This window comes from Condylura cristata, unplaced genomic scaffold (assembly GCF_000260355.1).
Source record: "Condylura cristata isolate star-nosed mole 26May11 unplaced genomic scaffold, ConCri1.0 scaffold00023, whole genome shotgun sequence".
Lineage (NCBI taxonomy): Eukaryota > Metazoa > Chordata > Mammalia > Eulipotyphla > Talpidae > Condylura > Condylura cristata.
The window spans coordinates 35713467-35734014 of record NW_004567124.1 but is presented as its reverse complement, the minus strand read 5'-3'; the positions used below and the strand labels follow the sequence as shown (position 1 = coordinate 35734014).

Here is a 20548-nt window from a genome sequence, read left to right as displayed (position 1 = left end):
ACTCTGTCTCTGGTGAATCCTCTCGCCCTCCGCATCTCTGGCTTGTACCCAGTTCTATATGAATAAATAAATAAATTTTTTAAAAAAATTTATATTTAACCCAGACTGTACTATTGGTTTGTTGTTATTTTTGAGTTGATATGAGCATGTATTAAAACCTACTTTTCTAACTTATTGTGACCATTTTTCCTTATCAACAATATATTTAGATTTTTGTTGATGGTGGTGGCAGTTTTTGTTTTCCCAGTTTCTGTAATTTAACATGAAATTTGCTAGTTGACATTTAGTATATTCAGTATTGTGGGACCATATCTTCACTTAGTGTTAGAAAATTTTCACAACCTTAAAAGGAAACTCTGTATCCTTTAAGTCATTGATTGCCATTCCCCTCACCAACCATTCCCTGGCAACCACTAATCCATTTCCTGTCTTTAGGGGTTTATCTATTCTGGATCTTTCCTATAAATTAATTATAGCCTTTTGTGTTCATTTCTTTCACTTTGCACGGTGTTTTTATGAGAGGAGCGATGCCCCTCCCAACACAACTGCTGGATTGGGGTACAGCAGCTCCACTCTAACAAGTTCAGGCCATGTCCTGGCTCTTCTGTCAGGTCCCTGAGCCCTCTGCATGCCAAAGCCTACTCAGCAGCGCCCTGCACTGCACACCCAGCACTGTTCAGATGCAGGGGAGTCTCTCTCCACGGTGGGGCCCTTAGCTGGTGTGGATCAGGTTTCACAGCCTGGGTTGGGGGCTTGGCTTTGAACCCAGCAGGTTTTGTAAATGGATCATTCAAGTTTGAGCTTGCACTGGCACCATACAAGGCTTGGGGGGAAAAAAGCTGTTTCTGAAAATAGACCAATTAGGGTTTGAACGGTGGGTACCCTGAAAGGATGTAAGTGGGACTTCAGATAGCTTTGGACACACACTGTTCTAGCCCTGGAAATGTTAGGAGGAAAGGATGTCCTGAACGAACTCTGAAGTTACTGATTTTGTGGCCTCCACCCCCTACTCCAGTTATTGAAACTACAGCTCCCCACCCCCACCCCACTCACTGAAACTACAACTCCCAGCAATACCAAAGGGAGGACTGCAAGGACCCAAAGTGGAGCTAAGAAACCATTTTGGGGCTTTTTTTTTGGGATATATAAATGAGAGAGCCATGTTGAGCTCTCTCACCCTTGGCCTCGTGTCTGGTAGCTGGTCCTTTGGTTCTTGATGAGCTGTCAGTGCACTACTGGAATTCCAAGTCAGCAGAACTGGTTGGATGCTCTAGTTTAACTTATATCTCTCTTTTTCTCTCTTTCCATGGGTTGTTCCTTTCCTTTCCCCATTTGTAAATAAACCCACTATTGACCTTTTTGTGTGTGCCAGCAGTACAATTCAGTCTTAAGCATAGATGAGGACCCACAGACGGGCAACCCAGTTCACACTGGGTTGTCCTGTAACAGAAAGACTTTCCATGCAGATGTACAGAACCTTTCAGACCTTCTTGTCTGACTCACCTGAGAGACTCGCCTGAGAGACCTTTGAGACCTTTACTCCTGACCTCTATTCCTGCCTCCGGCCCTGCCTCCAACACCTCCTGCTGACTGGCGCTGTTGGCTTGTGTCCTCTGTCCTGAAAGAGCCCTACAGTGGTGCCGGTCCTCTGCCTGAACAAAAAGTAGTGAGAAATGAGACCTCTCTCAAAAACCCCAGTTCCCTTCCTCTCTGTGTGTAACAGCTGTTAATGAGTTGAGATACAGTATCTAGACTTTTAGATGAGTGGAAGCTGATGGAGAATTGTGAAGGTATGTCTTCTTCCAACAGGGTCTGTTTTCTTCCCCTCCCCATCACCTGTCATCAGTAGCACTATACCTTAGCTTGAAGAGTCACTTTTAGAATTTAGGACAGGTTCATGTACAGGTGATACCCTTATCTGAGTCAAAACTTCAGTCTCATCTAGTTAACCCTGCCTGATCTGGAGCAAGCCTTCTGTAGACTACTACTCTGTCTCTCACACACATGACACACACATGTGCTCATACATACACACCTTACCCCCCACTCGCTCTCACTCTTCCCAGGAGGTTCCTTAGAAACCCAGCTACTGTTACTCAATGTCCCTAGAAGCTGGTGTGGGGTGCATGCACCATTCTGTTGGACACTCCCTAACTCCTTAGGAACCCTAAGTTTCTGCTTTTGGCAGTATCCCCCTGTCATCCCTGACCTTGAAGCAGCTTTCTTGGCTGGAGTCCTGCCACAATACCCTTGGGAAATTTTAAATATAGAGGATTCTGCCCATATGTGTAACCATCAGCACCCTTTGGCCTTTCTAGATTTGGGGAAAAACCTACTTAGAGTCTATCCCCATTCCAGATGGCAGTCTCCCTTGTAGCAATGCAGCTTTCTCTGCCTGCCTCCCCACTCATTCCCTTTCTCTCCCTCTTTTCTCCCTGTTTCTCCCTCCCTGTCTCTCCCTCCCTTTCTTTCTCCTTCCTCCTTTCTCTCTCCTCTATCTCCCTTCCCCCATCTCCTGCTCTCCTCTGTGGGACTAGGATCTTGCAGGAACCCAGAGAGGATGTGGTACAGTGGCATCTCAGTGCCACATGTGATTGGTGACCGTGGCACAGTTGTTTCTACATATGGCCCTCTAGCCCACCCAGCACTGACAGCCTTTAAAGACTTCATATTCTGCTTAAACTATCAAGTTTATCTTTCACTGAGTAGCTTATCCAGTGCACCCCTGCTCAATCTGGTGACAACAGGCCCATGACTCTATCCTCGCCCCACCATCTCTCACTATCCCAATCGTGGGCTTCATAGCTTTCTCACCTGCTGCAAGTAGTCACTATTGGATCAGCTTGACCATCTGTTAGTATGTTCCAAATAGATGGTTTGGCATCATTATTTAGAAGATGTGAGCACACCAGTGAAAAAATAAACAAGGGTGTTCAAGAAATTAAAAAAAGAACGAAAAGAAAATGTGAGAACTGCCATCTTCATCCTCAGCTTTAGGGATCCATAAAGCTCTAGGAGGCTGAAGGCCCATTCCATACCCTGTCTCCTGCATGTCCTCTAGATATTAGTCATAAAATAGGTCATACATATGTCACTTTGCAAACTTTTAGATATAGTACCATGCAGACACCATTGCACATTAATGAGAAAAGTACAGTTTCTTCTATTTTAAAAACCAGCTATCTTAGGGCCTCCCTGGTGGCCTAGGGGTTAAGTCTCAGCACTGTTACTACTACAGCATAAATTCAATCCCAGCCAGGGAGGTGACCCACATGGTCAACAGACCTCTCCTGTCTCCCCCACTGTTCCCCTCAGCACAGTATTTCAGTACATCTGCCTGTTCTGTACCCCACTCTGTTTCTGGTAAATCCTCTTATTCCCCACACCTCTGGGCTATGCCCCAGTTTTCTTCAGTGTATAAATAAATGAATCTTTTTAAAAGTAATATTGAAACCAACTAGAATATTTTTAAACCTGCTTTTAGAATCATTGCTATAGTCAAGAAGTAGACCATTTCATTGTTCCAAAAAGTTCCTTCATGTTTATCTGCAGTTAATCCTTCCCAACCCTGAGCTTGAGGCCACCATTCAACCTCAGCATTTCCAAAGGGTAGGCAATTCTTAGAAGTTCCTTAACTTCCTTAAAACTATCTATGGACGTGGCGCAGCTGGTTAAAGCACAGCACTGAGAAGCTAAAGCCACTTCCACATGAGTTCAATCCCCGCCTGCCCCGGAGGAGACCACATGGCGTGGCAGACCTCTCCTGACCCGCCCGCTGCTCCCCTCAGCAGTGTACTTCATCGATCTGCCTGTTCTGCTCCCCGCTCTGTCTCTGGTGAATCCTCTCACCCTCCGCATCTCTGGCCTGTATCCCAGTTCCATATGAATAAATAAATAAATCTTTTAAAAAAAAACTATGGACACATTTATATTGCTTCCAATTTATTGTTTTTTTGTTCCTTGCACTGCACAAATACTGTGCATAGTACTGTGATAAGAGTGGCTTGTCTTTCCTTTGGTGTCTACCTCTTTGGAAGACATGATGTTGTTTAGAAGGAAGTCAGATCCTCCCAACTCTAAGGGTGCCATACCACACTTTGGCCAACACTTTGATCTTGTCATCATGGACACACCTGTGATCTGTGTAGGTGATGTGACTTCCCTGGGGATGAAGACAGAGAAGAGCAATGCAGGGACATAGCAGGAAATTCTGAAGCCTCCTTCTAGGTTTCTAGATTTTTTGAGTACTGTCATATGTATTGATATACTTGATGGTTAAAAAGTGACCCTTCCTGAGCCCTCCCTGGTGGCGCAACGGGTTCGGATACAGCACTGCAAGCTAGCACAGCTGCTTCAGTGTGAGTTCAATCCCCGGCCCCAGAGGTGATCCAAATGGCAAGGCAGACCTCTCCTGTATTGCCTGCTGCACCCCTCAGCAGTGTACTTTATCAGTCTGCCTATTCTGCTCCCCACTCTGTGATGAATCCTCTCCCACCCCTGCACCTCTGGCTTGCACCCCAGTTCTCTATGCATAAATATTTTCTTTTTTACAAAGTGACCCTTCCTAAAATTCATTTCATAAAGATTTTGCATCAGGAACTATATCTAATTTAGGCTTGCATATTTCCACCCCCTCTTGCCAACTTGTTTAAGTCCAGTGGGTTGGCAGGGGATGGACACACAAGAAGACCCAGAGCTAGTTATATGATTGTTTAGCTTAGGGGCTAGGGTTTATGGCACAAGGAAGAAAACAGGGTCCTCAGAAGACTGGGTTTTTCAAAAATATTTATTTATGCACGCAAGAGCTGGGTGCATACAGGTCAGAGGTATGGGTGGGGCCGGGGTGGTGAGAGGATTCACCAGAGACAGAAAGGGAAGCAGAACTGGCTGAGTGACTGAAATACACTGCTGAGCAGAGCAGCGGGACAGACAGGAGATGTCTGCTACAACTTGTGATGTGGGTCAGCATCCTGGCTGGGGATTGAACTTGTGCTGCACTGCAGGAGCTGCTGACAGCTGCATGGAGACTCAACCCTTTGCACCACCAGGGAGGCCCAGAGATTGATTGTTGCTTAAACAACAATAGAAATACTATGACATGGTAGTTCCTAAGTCAACTAAGCATTTCTTGTGGTAAAAGATCTCTTACTGATTTTTGGTTTCACTCTTGTTCCCATTTTTCTGATTTTCACTACAGTGCTCCAAGAAGGTATATTTATGTGAGCTTTTACACTTACCTGGTAAATAGCTCCCCTCCACAGTTTTAATACAATTACTACTCTCCACCCAGAGGGGAACTATCCTGGAATGTAGTTGGGTATAAATTGTTGCAATCCTTTGGAAAGCAATCTTGTTTTAACTATTAAAATTTAAACATTAAATTTTAATGTAAAATTAAAATGTAAAAGACTAACTCCTGGAAATTTATTCTATATAAACAGAAATACCAGTACATAATGAAATGCATATAAAGATGCTGGTTGTAGCTTTTCTTGCAGTGGCAAAAAAAAAAATTAAAAATAAACTTCCCATCAGCAAATTATTAACTAAATTATGGAAAATCCATATCATAAAATATGCAGCCATTAGTAAAAGAATGGATTCCTATTTCAACACTTAGGAGAAGAAGATGTCTACAAGATACCTCAACAAGACATTATTGAGTAGGAAAAGCAAAAGATCAGATAACTATGAATGATATATTTAATGCAAACAACAAAATGTTAATTTGTGTATACTTATATAAGATAAAAGTAAGGAGAGATACACAGGCTTAACATTGACATGTGTGCATATTTGAAGGACAACGGCAGTGAGGCAGTAATGACGAGAAGCATACAGAAAAGAACATGCCCTGAAAACATGAATTTTATGATAAGCAACTTATAAAGTTATGTATAGAAACTTGTAAATACCTACAGATCAGAATATAGCAATATACATTGCTAAGGGATAAAGGCAGTTACAGAGTTGATTTTATTTTGTTGCACACAAACCCACAAAAATTAGTCTATGAGAGGACATTCAAACATAATTCTAGCAAGGGTTTCCACACCCGGTTATTAACATGGGGGCCTCAGTTCAGAGGTAGAAGGTTAAAATGGAGGATGGTGAGAGGTTTCGCATTTTTCAAATATACAACTTTGTATCATTTTATGTGTACTGGACAGTTATCTGTGAGGTATCTGTGATCTTTTGCCACAATAGGACCATATAACAACAGAACCATCCCCAGTTTGGCAGGCTTGCTAAAATAAACCTTTCCTTAACAGATGGCCGAAGGAAGAAGGAGTTTGTGCATTCCAGTGTGAGGAGTCATTACTTAATATTTATTAAAAATTTACGGTTTTCATCAAAATGCACTGGACTATGGTGATGACACACAAGTGATTTGGTGATGGGAAGCCTATGGGGATTACAACTGAGATGGAAAAAAGAACAAAGTGATGTAAAAATAAACTATTATTAAAAAATTAAAATTTTACGGTTTCAAAACACTGTAATGTTTTATTGTTCTATCTCTTTCAATATTAATTTCCATCTATACATCTGTCTCCACTAGCCTCTGACAAGAATTTCTTGAGTGATTTGACCATGTCTTGTTTTTTTTTTTGATAACCTCAATGTTTATTATTTATTGTTCCCAGAACTGAGGAGGTGCTAATATTTAGCTCATTGGGCCCTGGCTTGGCAATATGGACTGGGGTACAAGTGGGTCGTTTTTCTGATCTTGACAGAGCTCCTCACATGTCTGGAGGCAGCTGCTATGTCTGGCCATGGCTGGATGACAGCATTCTCTCACAGGCCCGCCTGAACAAGCATGTTATCCTGGTGATTTGCAAGAGGGCAAGGCAATCACTGAGAGCTCCTCATGTTTGCTGATGTATTTGGCAGGGTTTGACAGAGAAACAAAACAACTGGATGTGTGTGTGTGTGTGTGTGTGTGTGTGTGTGTGTGTGTGAATAAAGAGATTATCATAAGGAACTGGCCCACAATTCCAGCAGTTGAGATGTCCAGGCTCAGTAGAGCCAATGTTTGAGTCTTAGGGAAATCCCCAGAACAGAAAACCAATATCCCAGCTCAAAGGGAAGGAACGAGTGGGCATTTTATCCCAGCAGGGACATAGTATGTTTAACTTAAGGAAATGTTAGTGGGGGAACAACAAGGGGAAGAGAAGTTTTTTGTTTTTTGTTGTTTTTGTTTGTTTGTTTTTTATTTTATTTATTTATTTTTTATTTGGGGAAGAGAAGTTTTGTGACAATGGTCCTCTTGATTTTCTTAGATTACCTGAGTAATTTTGGGTTATGTGAACTTACTCTGTGTTTCCCATACTTTATGAGACTGATAATAATTGGCAGACCACATTACTGTGTAGGTGAAGAAGAGCCAATGGTGGAAAGTGACAGGGCCCCCAGAACACAGATGCACTTAGAAGAGAGCCACAGTGCGCTCCCTGCCCACTTAGTACTGAGAATTTTTCAACAGACTGGAGATTGGAGTGGAAGAATGTTCAGGTACATGATTGATTTTCTTCATTTTAGCTTCCTGTTAATGGTGCAGGATATTAATGGGTCAAGGTAAGGAATGACCTTGTGTTGCTATGTAGAAACCTGTCTTATCAACCATGAGAAGCACAGTGTGTGGAACACCATGTCCATGAAAGGTGAAAGCTCCTGGTGGCTTCTCCCTAGGAGAAGATTCTACAGCAAGCTTTTTCTGCTGTCAAAGCTGAAATTCACACACACGCATGCAACACTTTCTCTAAGTGAAAGAACCCCAGGTTTCGTGAGAGCACATTTTGTGTATCTCCTGCTGACCACTTTTAGCCAGTCTTGTTTGGGCACCCAGAATATTAATTCATTTGTGCCTCAGAACCATTATCAGAAGTCTCCAAACCTGTCTGCAGACAGCTATACCCACAATAGCTCCTTCTCACTTCTTACTTGCCAAGATAACCAAGATCTGTTGGTGGAGGCAATAATCCCAGCCTCAGCTCTCATGTCTCCCCTGAACACCTTGCCCGGCTGCCCACTCTGCTGGCTCCCTTGCAGCAATGTGACCTTGTGCCCCAGGTCTGCACAAAGAGAGGTCTTGAGAAAAATATGTCTGCCGAATAAAAGACTAGAACTTTTTGAAGAGAAAGCCTCTGATTCTTCTCTGGGGACTAGTGTAAGAATGTGCAAGCTGGAGCTGCAGCAGCCATTCTGTCGTCACAAAGCAGAAGCTATTGAGCTAAAGGAGGGACATCCTTTACAGGATGGGGTGAGGGAAAGAACTTGGGTCCTTGAAGATATCTTAAGGCCACTTCCTTCAGGCCTCTTGTTACATAAGATGATTGAAGGATTTTACTGGCTAAATTTCTGTTAATCAGACATTGGTAGTTGCAAAATAAAAGTATTCCTAACTGAAATACCTGGTCACCTGCAGCCTGGCCAGGGTATGTTCTGTTATTTTCACCATAGTAACATTGCCACCTGTTAACTTTATTTGCAAAATCGGGGTAAAAATAATTTCTAGCAAACATTCTGATTCAGAAGATCAGAGTGTGTTCTGTAGGTCAGCAAATGATTATCCCCTGCAGGTTTATTTAAAAATTCTCAGGCTCCCAGCCCCAGACATGCCCAATTAGAATCTTTGTGGATGGGACCAGCAACCTCCAAGTGATTCTGGTGCAGTGGGATGTTTGAGAACAACTGACACAAAGAGTCAGATTGGTGGTTTATCAAAACACCTGGAAGCTTAAAAAATATTCTGAGTTCACCTGTGGGATTCTGAGTCAGCATTTCTGAAAAGTAGTCTGTGAATTTATAGTTCCCAAGATGACTCTGAGTAACACCAAGTTTGGGACCCATGGGATGTACATGACAGTGGACCACATGAACAAGGTGCTGCCTGCAAGCAAGGTGCAAGGAATGATCAGGTGCTTTAGGGAACAGGTGAGCTGATTATAGATAGTCCCATTGGTAGGTGAAGGAGCTCACTGTTTGATCTTAGGAGCCTTTTTCAACTCTAAAATTCCTTATATTTTGCAGCTCTGGCTGGAACAGGCAAACTTGATGTTCGTCAGGTGTATAGAACACTCCTGAGCAATAAGTGGAAGACAGATTTTGCTGAAGTTTAGCAAACAGCCTGACTACTCATCACAGTCAGACCCAGCCAGTCCCAAGTCTCTTCTGCTCTTACCAGGTTTATGAGACAGCAGGTTTGCACTTCAGATGTTCATTTATAGAGTGCTAGACTACACCTGCTTCTCCTGCTGTGTGCCAGGCACATGCTTTAGGGAAAATTATTTTAAAATCACATCATCTTAATCAGCCTTACCTTCTAAAATGAGCTACCTGTTAAGGATCAAAACCTCTGATTCAAGCAGCCTACTCACTGTCATTTTAAATATGATTTAACCTCTTTCTTGTCTTGCCTTTGCCCTTAAACTGGAGATGCCAACCATTTCTTCCACAGGAAACTCCTTCCCAGGACACTGCCAACCTCCCACCATTCCAACTCCTGTTGAGTGGTTCTTCAGAAAATAGATTATCAGAAAGCACTCACTGATTGTCTTTGGAAGATAACATGATCTGTCTTACAATTTTAAAAGCCAATAAATAAAAGGAAGTATTAGCCACTTATCCTTCCTTTTCTGTACAGTTCTGTATGAACTCTAGCTTAGGGTATTCAAATAGTTGATGGAATCTGATGAAGAAAGAATAACAAAACCATTATATGACCCTTATGAAAACTTTAATGAGTTAATGACTCTAGAAAGTGATATCAATAACTGTTTATATCACAAAAAGTAGACCATTAGATGTCTCTTAATGCAAGTGATTTGAGTCTCTAGACCAATGTTGCAGGTGTTGGTCACCATCCCAGACTGGACATGTTCATTATTGATTCCAGCAGAAATTTTAGAGCCTTTGGTATATTTGACAGGTCTTTAATGTTGAGTCATGAGACCAGCAGGCAGGGAGGCCGCCACTGAGACCCCTCGCTTAGAGTTATGCTGCCATGAACGCCAGCGCTCAGGAGGCTTTATGCTTCACTCCACCCAGGTGTCTGCATTTACATGTGCAGACAAGCGCCTCGCGCTTCCTAGCTTCTCAGCCCAGGTTTCTGAGGTTACAGGTGCTTGTGGCCTGTGCTTACACCCTCAAGCTCCCTTTGCAACAACATATTATCACCTGTGAGTGATGCAGCCTGGAAAGTGAAGGCTGAAGGTGCTGGCCACAGAGGCCAGAGGTGAGAAGGCAGTGACAAGTCTGACTTAACTCCACTTTCCCCACATAGGAAATGTAGATGACAGAGAAACATGTTAAGTGACACTAAAAAGGGATCCAATCACTGGAATCCATCTTGTGGGGGACTTTTCTAGGACAAATGGCCCAGTTTCCCTGATAAATTAATTGGAAAACTTGAGAGAGATAAAGGAGTCAACCTACAGACTAATTGAGACCTGAGTCCTGATAGGCAATTGTAACCTGTGGACCTTATTTGGTTCCTGATTCTACAAACCTAAAAAACATTAGGATGAACAAATGTGAACAGTGCCTGCATATTTGTTAATATTAAGGAAATGTTGTCTACTGGGGGGTGATGATAGTTTTGTGGTTTTATCTTTTTAAAGGAACCCTTAGCTTTAAAGCTACATATTGAAACATTTACAGATCTCTATAATGACCTCATGACCCCCCATAGTCATGAGGGGTGGGAAGCAGAGAAGTCAGGATGGTCCATGAGCTGATAGTGGTGAAAGTGGGTGATGGTTAATTTGAAGTTCACCATACAATTCTATATATCTGACATTTTCCTTCCAGAAAGTAAAATTAATTTTTTCTGTCATTTTCACTTTATTTTTTTTTTGCTTGTTTGCATTGGCCATAATATACTAATGTAATAGCTTATGTTCATTGTTTATAAATATATATCAGTTTTATTTTTAATACAGATCAGTTTTACTAATAAAGGTACAAAGGTTTTTCACTTTCCTATGTTTCAAACTTTTAGGTCGAGACTGGAAATTCAATGACAATAAGGACATTCCCATCACACCTTCCATGGGACTGACACTTGAAATGCAAGTGTTAAAACACCATCCCAGAAGGAGTGTTGCTCATGGTCCCCCATATGTGGGTCCCTCATACTCACATGAGGCCAGCTAAGGTTTGGAGACTCGCATGAGCAATCTCACCACTGGCAACAGCTTGTTAGATCAAGGTTTTATAAAGAGAACCAAAAAGATTGACACTAAATCTGCATTACAGAAAAATTTAGTGTACAATTCATATGCAATCCCAAATATGACACAAAAATTCTGATTTGAATGTTTACATGTTCCTCTCTCAGGTAGGCTAAGGTAAGGTGAAACCCGAGGAAGGAATGGTTGCAGATTCTACAGCTGCTGTCCCTGCTTTTTCTAAAGACAGGTGTTAAAGACAGAGGTCTCCTGTGTTCTAGCCCTTCTGATTTTAAAAAGCGTGCTCTCTCTCTTCTATGTTCACACTTGCCTAGGATTTCCTCATTTAACTGAAATTCTCACTTTAAAAAAAATATTTTTTTCTTTGAAGACCAATATAATTTTTCTAGTATCGTCATATTTTTCTCCACCAACATCCTGTATCTCGCCCTGTCTCTTTCCCTCACCCCCTCCCACTCTTAACCTCAGAATCCTGAGAACATTTACTAACATCCATTGGTTTTTAAAAGTGTTTTACATTACCTACTAGGTAAGTGTCTGGTATTTGTTTTTATTATTCTGAATTTGCTGCACATAGTTCTCTCAGATTCCCTCCATTTTGTTGAAAAAGGCTACATCTTACCCTGTTGACTATATATTAAAGCTCCATGGGGTGTACATACCACATCTTCCTGACCAAATGTCAGTGGACATTTAAACTGTTGTAAGTGATGCTGCTGTGAATTTTTGGGACACATGAACTTTGTGTGTATGGTTCCATATGCTGTGAATGTGTCCAAGAGTAGGATTTTTGGTCACATAGTGTTTGCATTTTTAGTTTGTTAAGGTAAATCCAGATTGATTTCCACAATGGTTGCACCAGTTCACACTCCCACCAATAGTATAATAGGGTTCATCTTTCTCCACATCTTCTCCAACACTTGTGGTTGAGGTCTTTTAAATATGTGCCATTCACAGGTTGTGATGGTATCTCGTTGTAGTTTTAATCCACCGTTCTCTAAGAAGTGATGAATATTTTTCATGTCTTTTAGCCTCCTGGATATTCTCTTTGGTGAAGCTCTCACTTTTCTCAATCCCAGAGACATCAAAGAACCTTCCCCACTTCACAAATCTGCTACCTGTCCCCAACATTTCTATCCTTAAATGTGATTTTTTATTTCGCTATTGGAACAATTCTTACCTCTTTGTCTGGAGTTCCACCACCCCTGGTAGTTGAGCCCCTAAGCATTGAACTTCAGGATTGAGGGAGGGTGGTTCTATCTGTCTGTATTGTTGTCTTATAGGAAAAGCAGTTTTCCACAGGACACTAACTTGTGAAAGAGTTGCCTCGTAGCAGAGCCTCTAACGATTTGATCAAAATTACCCAGGACCTGTGTTCCTTTGTTCATGGGCTTTCTGTTGGGTTGCTGCTGTCTCCTAGGAGACTGTAGATGGCCCCAGAACACCCATTTACAGAAAACTATACTTACTTAGCCCATAGTTGAAGAGGACAGCTGGTACTCACCCATTGCAATGCTTCAGAATGTGATTATATTCAATAACCATGCATGCAACTTAAATGTGTAAGAAATAATTATGATATAAAAGCCAAACCTACATGCCAGGCACAATACTACATGTTTTACAGAAATTAATTTATTTAATTAGTTCTATTCTTAGTCCCATTTTAAAGGTAGAGAAACTGAGGACACAGGAGCTAAGTCAAAGTAACAAAAAGACAGAGTGACAAGGCTAATAAGAGGGAGCCACACTCTGAGCCCAGGCAGCTCAGCCACAGGCACCCCTGTCTCCTGGGAGGCCGACTGATTCCAGGAGAGGAGAGGAAGCCTGCTTGAGTGGAAAAGTGCACAGACCACCACAAGTAAGAGAAAATGGAAGACAGAAAATTGCTAGGAAACACCTGAGTTTTTTTTTTTTAATGATATAATAGTTTATGTTTACATCATTTTGTGCCTTTTTCCATCTCTTGTAATCCCTATGGGCTTCCCACCACCAATTCACCCATATGCCGTCACCATAGTCCAGTGCACTCCCCCACCCCTTTTTGATCCTATTCCCCATTCCACCCCCATAAAATGTCTCTGGTATATACTTGTTCATTACTATTATTATTTTCTCACCTGGTCCTTTATACTCCTGTTATGAATGAAATCATCCAGTAGTTTTCCTTTTCTTTCTGCCTTATTTCACTAAGCATGACCCCTTCCAGCTGATCCCTTCTGGCTGCATCCATGTAGGTACAAAAGGCATAGAAACACCTGAGATTTTTTTTTTTTTAAAGATTTATTTATTTGTGCATACAGAACTGGGGTACAGGCCAGAGGCTCAGGGGCGGTGAGAAGATTCACCAGAGACAGAGCGGGGAGCAGAACAAGTGGATCAACGAAGTACACTGCTGAGGGGAGCAGCGGGTGGGTCAGGAGAGGTCTGCCACGCCATGTGGTCACCTCCTGGGCAGGCGGGGATCGAACTCATGCAGAAGCGGCCTTAGATTCTCAGTGCTGCGCTTTAACCAGCTGCTCCACCAGGGAGGGCCAACACCTGAGATTTTTGAGGTAAATCTTACTCCTGAGATTGAAGTACACAATGACCCTGGCTCCTCAAGTGTGGCTGTGTAGTGGACAAAGCCCTGGATTAATGGTCAGAAAACTTGGGGTCCCACCTGCCTCCGCTGCTCAGTGTGACACAGAGAAGTCACTCTGACTTTAGATGAAGTTTCTTCATCTTTAAAAAGTAGAGAGAGCTACCTGTCGTTATTCCCTACTAGGGTAATTGCAAAGATCTGTTCAATGTTACTTTGAAGAAGAATGCTCTGCAGAAGATGATAATAAGGACTTCCATTTTTAGATGAGCTTAGGAGGACTTTGGTTTGCACAAGACTGTAATAAATTCCTATTGTCCATTTATTTGTTTTTAGGGCACCATAGTTGAATGTCTCCTAGCCCTCCTGCTGGGAAATGCTGATGGCAGGCGTCCAGACAGCTGAGCCCCACTAGAAACCAAGAAAGCCCATGCCTCTGGCTGCACCTTTCAACATGACCAATCCACAGTAAGTGACCCTGGGAGCCACTCTCCGCAGCGCTGAATCGACATCTCAGAATCGTGAGCGCCCTCAGAGCTCCCTCCTAGCCCATGGAGATGGAGGAACTCCAGGGAGTTATCCCTGAGTCCGACAGCTAATTAAAATCTGCTTGTTTTCTAAGTTGTCTCACATCATCTTTTTTTTAGTTTAAAAATGTAGAGTAATTCTGCAGTTCAAAACTGTTGCTGTAAACTGCCCTTAAGGTCAGGATTTCTCTAATTCAGGCAACCTCTATGCCTGTTTTCCTTGCCAGAGGCCACAGAAAATGCAGAAAGCTTTCAAAAGCAAACCTCAAAACAAAATTAAGAACTGCTTACAGTGAATTAACAAAAGGGAATTACAAGGAGATTTAGAAAACATGAGAGGGAAATTTAGACATCAACTTGATTCTAAAAGCAAGTTTCACGAAACCAGGACTGTCAACTGATCTGGGCTGCACGTGACTCTGCCTCTGAATGTCCTCCTCCCCACAGAACTGGCTGGTCACTTTCTAATGGTGTGTTGGAGGTGCATAAAAACCAGCAGAAATTCACATGTGCCTCCTCCTGCCTCTGCTTGTGTCTGCCCAAATCCTAGTAGTGAGAACAGGTCACGTGACTGAATGAAGAATCAAGGGTTGGGGAAATAAACGCTTCTTATGATAGAAGAAGCTGCCAGTGAGGGTGAAAAATGGAGGCATAATACAAATGACCCTTGAACAATGTGGGTTGGAACTTTGCAGATCCACATATACATGGGGATACAGCTGGGTTTGCATCCACAGATTCAGTTAGTCAATATTAGCAGCTCACTGAATCTGAGGATGCAAAACCATGGAGATGGAGAGCAGATTGTAAGGTCTTGAGCATCTACAGATCTTGGTATTGAGGGGTCAGGGATGTCCTAAAATCAATTCCCCAGGGATATTAAGGCCGGACTATAATTAAGTTTTGGGAGAATCAGAAGTTATATGGGGGGAAGGGTTGACTGCACAGGAGTTGCTGCCTCAACCCCCATGTCCATGGATCAGCTATAACTGCTGCCCACCACGCTGCCCATAATTATAGGTAAGACCAGGGCTTCATCTAAATCCTCAGGCTGTGCATTGAAGGCCACTCACTTCCTCCTGATAGACATGTGACCAGAGATGGTGCTGGGCACCTGTGATAGGAGGGAGTCTGAGGGCAGGAAAATCAGGAGAGCAGATGGCCTTGTTCCACAAACACAGCCACATCCTCTTCAGCTCATAAGTTTGCCAGCCCTCCATGACCATGCCATTGTTCATAAAGCTCAATTTGGTCAACTCAGTAAGCCACAGTTTGCTTGAGCAGTCCAGAAGAAACGAGAGCAGCACCTACTTTTTTGGCAACATCTGAAGGAGCTGGAATTTCCCCACATAAACACCCACATTTTTATTTCAACTGTTGAGAGACATAGAAGTCTCACATCCTGTGCCTTTCCTGTCTGACAATCTTGAGTCATTTTGTAAATGACATACAATTGTGAGTACTATTATCAGTACTTGATAGGTAGCAAAAAAGCAAAAGTTTAAGTAAGGCCCTCTAAAGAGAATTAAGACATTGAATATGATTTTGGTAAATTCAGACAGTCCTGGCAACCGACTTGGAGCATTCAAATATATATTTTTTAATCCAATTTTTTTCCTGCAATTAATCTGTATAATTCAATGAAGAGGCTCAGCTCTAAACTTTCTGAAAAACTGCCACAGTGTATTGTTGGTTAGATTTTCAATAGTGGTTGGAGAAAAAAGTTTAGAGCTTGCCACCCAAGTAGGGACTTGTCAGGCCTTTCAACCTGCTCCATATTCCTCTTCCCCATGTCTAGTCACAGCATGAGAAGGAATGCTGTGGAGAGCCTCTGTTTCATTTTCTCAACATATCAGCCAGACTCCCACAGAAATTGTGCTAGAGTTAACACCTCAGCCCATGGGCCATTTGTAGATTGGGCTGCCTCCTCAGTATTACAACAAGCCTCTCATTTTCTACTGGAAGAAAAAGGGAGGAACCAAAGTGAAATCATCTCTCCCAGCCCTTCTCAGCAAGGTGCTGCTGGCATGTGTTGATGCCTCCATCTCATGCACATCGCAGGATGTGGAATGTCTATGCCTACTTATGTCAGTAGTGGCCTCCAATGGTCATCGTGGCCACCAAAAATGCCTCTACAAATTGCCAAACACCCCATGGGAGATGGGAGGTGGGAAGTGCCTGGTAGAGGTGTCTCTCCACACCATGGATTTTAGAGCAGTTCAAGTGGAAAGGGAATTGCTACCTGGGTCCACTGCCCCTCCCCCACCCTGTCCTCATAGCCCATGGCCCACCTGGTCTCTCCAGGTCTCCAGTCAGCCCCATAAACGATGGAGGAAGCAATAGTAAGGAGGCATCACAAGACTGACTCACACAAGTAGTCAGGGGTAGAAGGGATTAGCATAGCCATGGACCCAAATATAGAAACCAAGATCCTTAGGCACCAATGTCTTGGTTACAAAGCATAAGATCAGGCCCTCCCTTGTGGCACAATGGGTTAGGACACAGCACTGCAAGCTGGCCACAGCCACTTCAGTGCGAGTTCAATCCCTGACCCTGGAGGTGACCACATGGCGTGGCAGACCTCTCCTGACCTGCCCTCTGCTCCTCTCAGCAGTGTACTTCAGTGATCTGCCTGTTCTGCTCCCCACTCTGTCTCTGGTGAATCCTCTTGCCACCCCTGCACATCAGGTTTGTACTCCAGTTCTGTATGAATAAATAAATAAATCTTTAAAAAATAATAAAGTATAATATCAGAGCAAGTAGCAGACTGCTGTAGGCTGTGTCTATCACAGACCCAAAAGGTGAAAGATAAGGATATGGAGATTGTGAACCCATTGTGGGGTCTCCTGTCCCTTTCAGATTCTATTCAATATCATCAACCCTAGGCTCACAAGGAGTGAGACCATCCCAGAGAGGAGATGTCTGTATCAGGCAGTCTCTGCACTAGCTCTGGACAGCAGTCCTCTGCTCACCTTTGACTATGTGGGTGCTTCTTTCCACCCACTCTCTCCCTGTGCAGGGCAGAAAACTCCTGCCTGCCTGTGATCTGTACTATGCCGGGCCCTCTTTGCACTAACTCCCCTCAGTGGAGACCTCTCTCCTAAGGTCGCTCACCTGCAACCATGCAGGCCTCTCATTAAGCCTGTCCCTTCCAGGCAGCTCTTCCTGCCCACTTGTGCCTATGCAAGTGTCTAATATTCCTGTCCTTTTCCCTAATAAATCTGCTCTTCAAATATAACTAGGTCTCTGTTTTGTGGAGAAACACCTGGAGAACTCACCACATGCCGCTGAAATGGGAGCTCTGGTGAAAGCTTTCCCAGAGTGAACCCAAGGGCCCCGCACTAACTACAGAAACAACATCACATCTGCTACATGCTTTAATCTTATGCTTTGTAGGCATTGGCACCTAAGGATCTTGGTTTCTATAGCTGGGTCCATGCTAATTCCTTCTACCCCTCACTCCTTCAATTGTTACAGGGTAGCCCAAAGTGGGTTGGGCTGCCTGTCTGTGGGGCCTCACCCGCATGCTCACAGTTCAGTTGTACTGCAGGTACACACGAAAGGGTCAATAGCGGGTTTATTTACAAAAGGGGAAAGGAATAGGAAACAACCCAGAAAAAGAGAGCAGGATACAAAGTAAGTGGAATATCTTACGGCTAGGCTGACTGAACACACAGAGTCACGAGGTCAGGAGAGCTGCTTCCCAAGCAAGAAAGCACGAGAAGCAATCACGCCCTATTTATCCCCCCAGATGTCCCAGAATTCCTGCTAGCTCCGCCCTTGGGTCCTTGCAGTTCTCTCCCTGGTACTGCTGGGAGTTGTCGTTTCTAATCACTGGAGTAGGGTGTAGGGTCCAGAAAGCTGGAGTAGGGGTGGAGTCCATAAGACTCTGCAGAGTTCCTTTAGGACATCCTTCCCCTCAACAGTATGAGTCAGTCTTGTGATGCCTCCTTACTATTGCTTCCTCTATCACCACCAGTGAACAAAAACCTCTTTTGTATTAGGAGACAGAGGTAGGAACGTTCCAAAGGACCTTTACAAAGGAGCCCAGAAATATTTAACAGCACATCATCCAAGATGAAGTCCAGTGACCAAGAAGCCTGAATGTTTCAGCCCTAGTGTTGCTGGTTGGCTATCCATCCATCTGGGTCATTCCTTCCCCTTGATGAAGGATCCTGCCCACAAAGCTCCTATTTTCAAGGCTTACTAATTCTTTTTCCCATTCTTCCATGCTGGTGAAGGAGACAGTGGGGACCTCTGTCCAGTCCCCTGGTGTGTCTGGAAGAATGGCTGCTGCCCCCCCCCCCTTGCACCAGCACTGCTTAGATTTGCGCCTTCTCCATCCTTTCCCTGGGTGGTGGAAACATTGTTTTTTGAGAATGACTGCCCTGTTGTCCTCTTCGCAACTCAGGCCTGCCACAGAAGGAGGAATTTCCGAAGTTGAGATCATCTCCCAACAAGTAGAAGAAGAAACCAAGAGCATTGTTCCTGTGCAGCTGGTGAACTTTGCGTACCGGGATTTGCCCCTGGCTGCGGTTGATCTCTCCACAGCGGGCTCACAGCTCCTGTCAAATCTGGATGAAGATTACCAAAGAGAAGGGTAGGTGTCAGACTGTCAACTGGCCCCAGGTTTCCTGGTTCCCACAGGGAGCCCACACAAAGATCAGGGAGGCTGAGTCTCAAGAGCCATTCACTTTGGCTACTCTGGCCTTTTCTCTGCACATGTTTGTCGCCACTAGGCAAGTTTTATGTGACATGTGCTTGAAACTCAGAAATCAGGCCATGTTTTAAGGCTAAAATGCTCTGTAACAGCCCATCAGGCCCCCTCTCTGCCTCTGATCATGGGAATCAGAAGACCCACAGGGATTATGAACTTGGCCAAGCTGACCGAGACTAAACTGCACTTGCCTTTTATCACCTCTCTGGGGAAGAGATGGAGAGAAACCTCTGCATGCAGTAGCCTGCTCAGTGTGGAAGGGGTGATAGCCGCTGATAAGGAGGTGGAGGACACTAGCTCCCCCTTTCTAGCCAGGCCTAGTTGGACATGTTGGTCCCTGATTCTCAGGAGCAGCTTCTACTTAGATTGTTGGTCAGAATGGATTCCTTTTTCCCCTTCTCATTAGCCTGGTCTGTCTTATAAACTAGACTTTCTGAAGGTGAGTATGCTACAGGGCAGGGAAAGAGGGGCACCAGTGAACCCCCAAATCTGCCTGCTCTAAATAGATTCTGCCATCCGCCGCATCAAGACAAAACATAGAAGATGTTAATGAAAAGGAACTTTAATACAGTGAGTATACAATACAGAAGACAAAGAATGTAACACCTGAAGTTACCCATCCCCTCGTGGGCAAAAGTCCATCCAAAAGGGATTGGCCCAAAGCAAGGCCTGAAAGCTGCCACAAGCTTAAAGCACCTCTGGTCAGGACCCATAGACAAGGGTCAGACATGGCCAGACAAGTCTGGGAGGAAAAGAGCAAAATCAAAATCAATATAAACACTGCCATAGTCAACCTCCCCACAAGTCTGTCACTGCATCTCTTTCAACCAGTCCAGGGCCAAGAAACAAGCATGGTTTCTTCCTCACATGCTTGCTGCTCCATGTGGCTTCCTGAAGTCTCCTTCTGGCTCTCCATTCTGCTTTCTTCTTTTTCCTCTTCAGATTCCTTCTCTTCTCTGCTTTTTCTCTTCTCAGCTCCACCTTCCTCTGAGTGGGGCAGGGAACATGGAACTTCCCCCTTTTCCTAGGACCATCCTGTTACAAGTGGAGTGTTAGCACTGGTGGGGGGAGGGGAGGTTGACCAGTTTTCCATGGGGGACATCTGGAGGCTAAAGAAGGGCAGGAACTGACCCTGGGGTCATACAGGTTTCCAGGCCATCCTCAGCCTACCCATTGCTCTTAGCTATAGAATTGTAGACATTGGCCAGGAGTCAAGGAGCTTGAGCTACTCTTTCTCAGGTGCCTGCAAACACTGACTTTGAATATTGAAATGAAGACTTCCCCAGTTGAGAAGCCAACAAAGAGAAGCCTTAGCTACAGTTGAATTTGCAGAGCTGGGATTCCCAAAAGGACACCCCTACCCCCATTCCGGAGATACAGTCCCTAGCAATGATGAAGCCAGACACCATCTGCAAAAACTGCACCCCAGTGGCCTTCTCTGAAAATAGAATTTTCTGCAAGTACTGTGTATAGAGTCAGCAGGAGATTGTAGGAAGAGGTCAGAGGGAATGAGGTGGCTAAGGGGAATTGG

At 43.9% G+C, this 20548-nt stretch overlaps 1 protein-coding gene across 1 annotated transcript in view; it reads left to right on the top strand.

The window, feature by feature from the left end:
* The window catches only part of LOC101619010 (chromosome unknown open reading frame, human C15orf27), a 121552-nt gene that overhangs the window by 34236 nt on the left and 66768 nt on the right, over positions 1 to 20548 (top strand). Inside the window, exons 2-3 of the mRNA XM_012728506.1 lie at positions 14110 to 14241; positions 18712 to 18900. Coding sequence (XP_012583960.1) covers positions 14204 to 14241; positions 18712 to 18900 — 227 coding nt within the window. The 5' untranslated portion in view covers positions 14110 to 14203. The remainder of the gene's footprint in view (positions 1 to 14109; positions 14242 to 18711; positions 18901 to 20548) is intronic.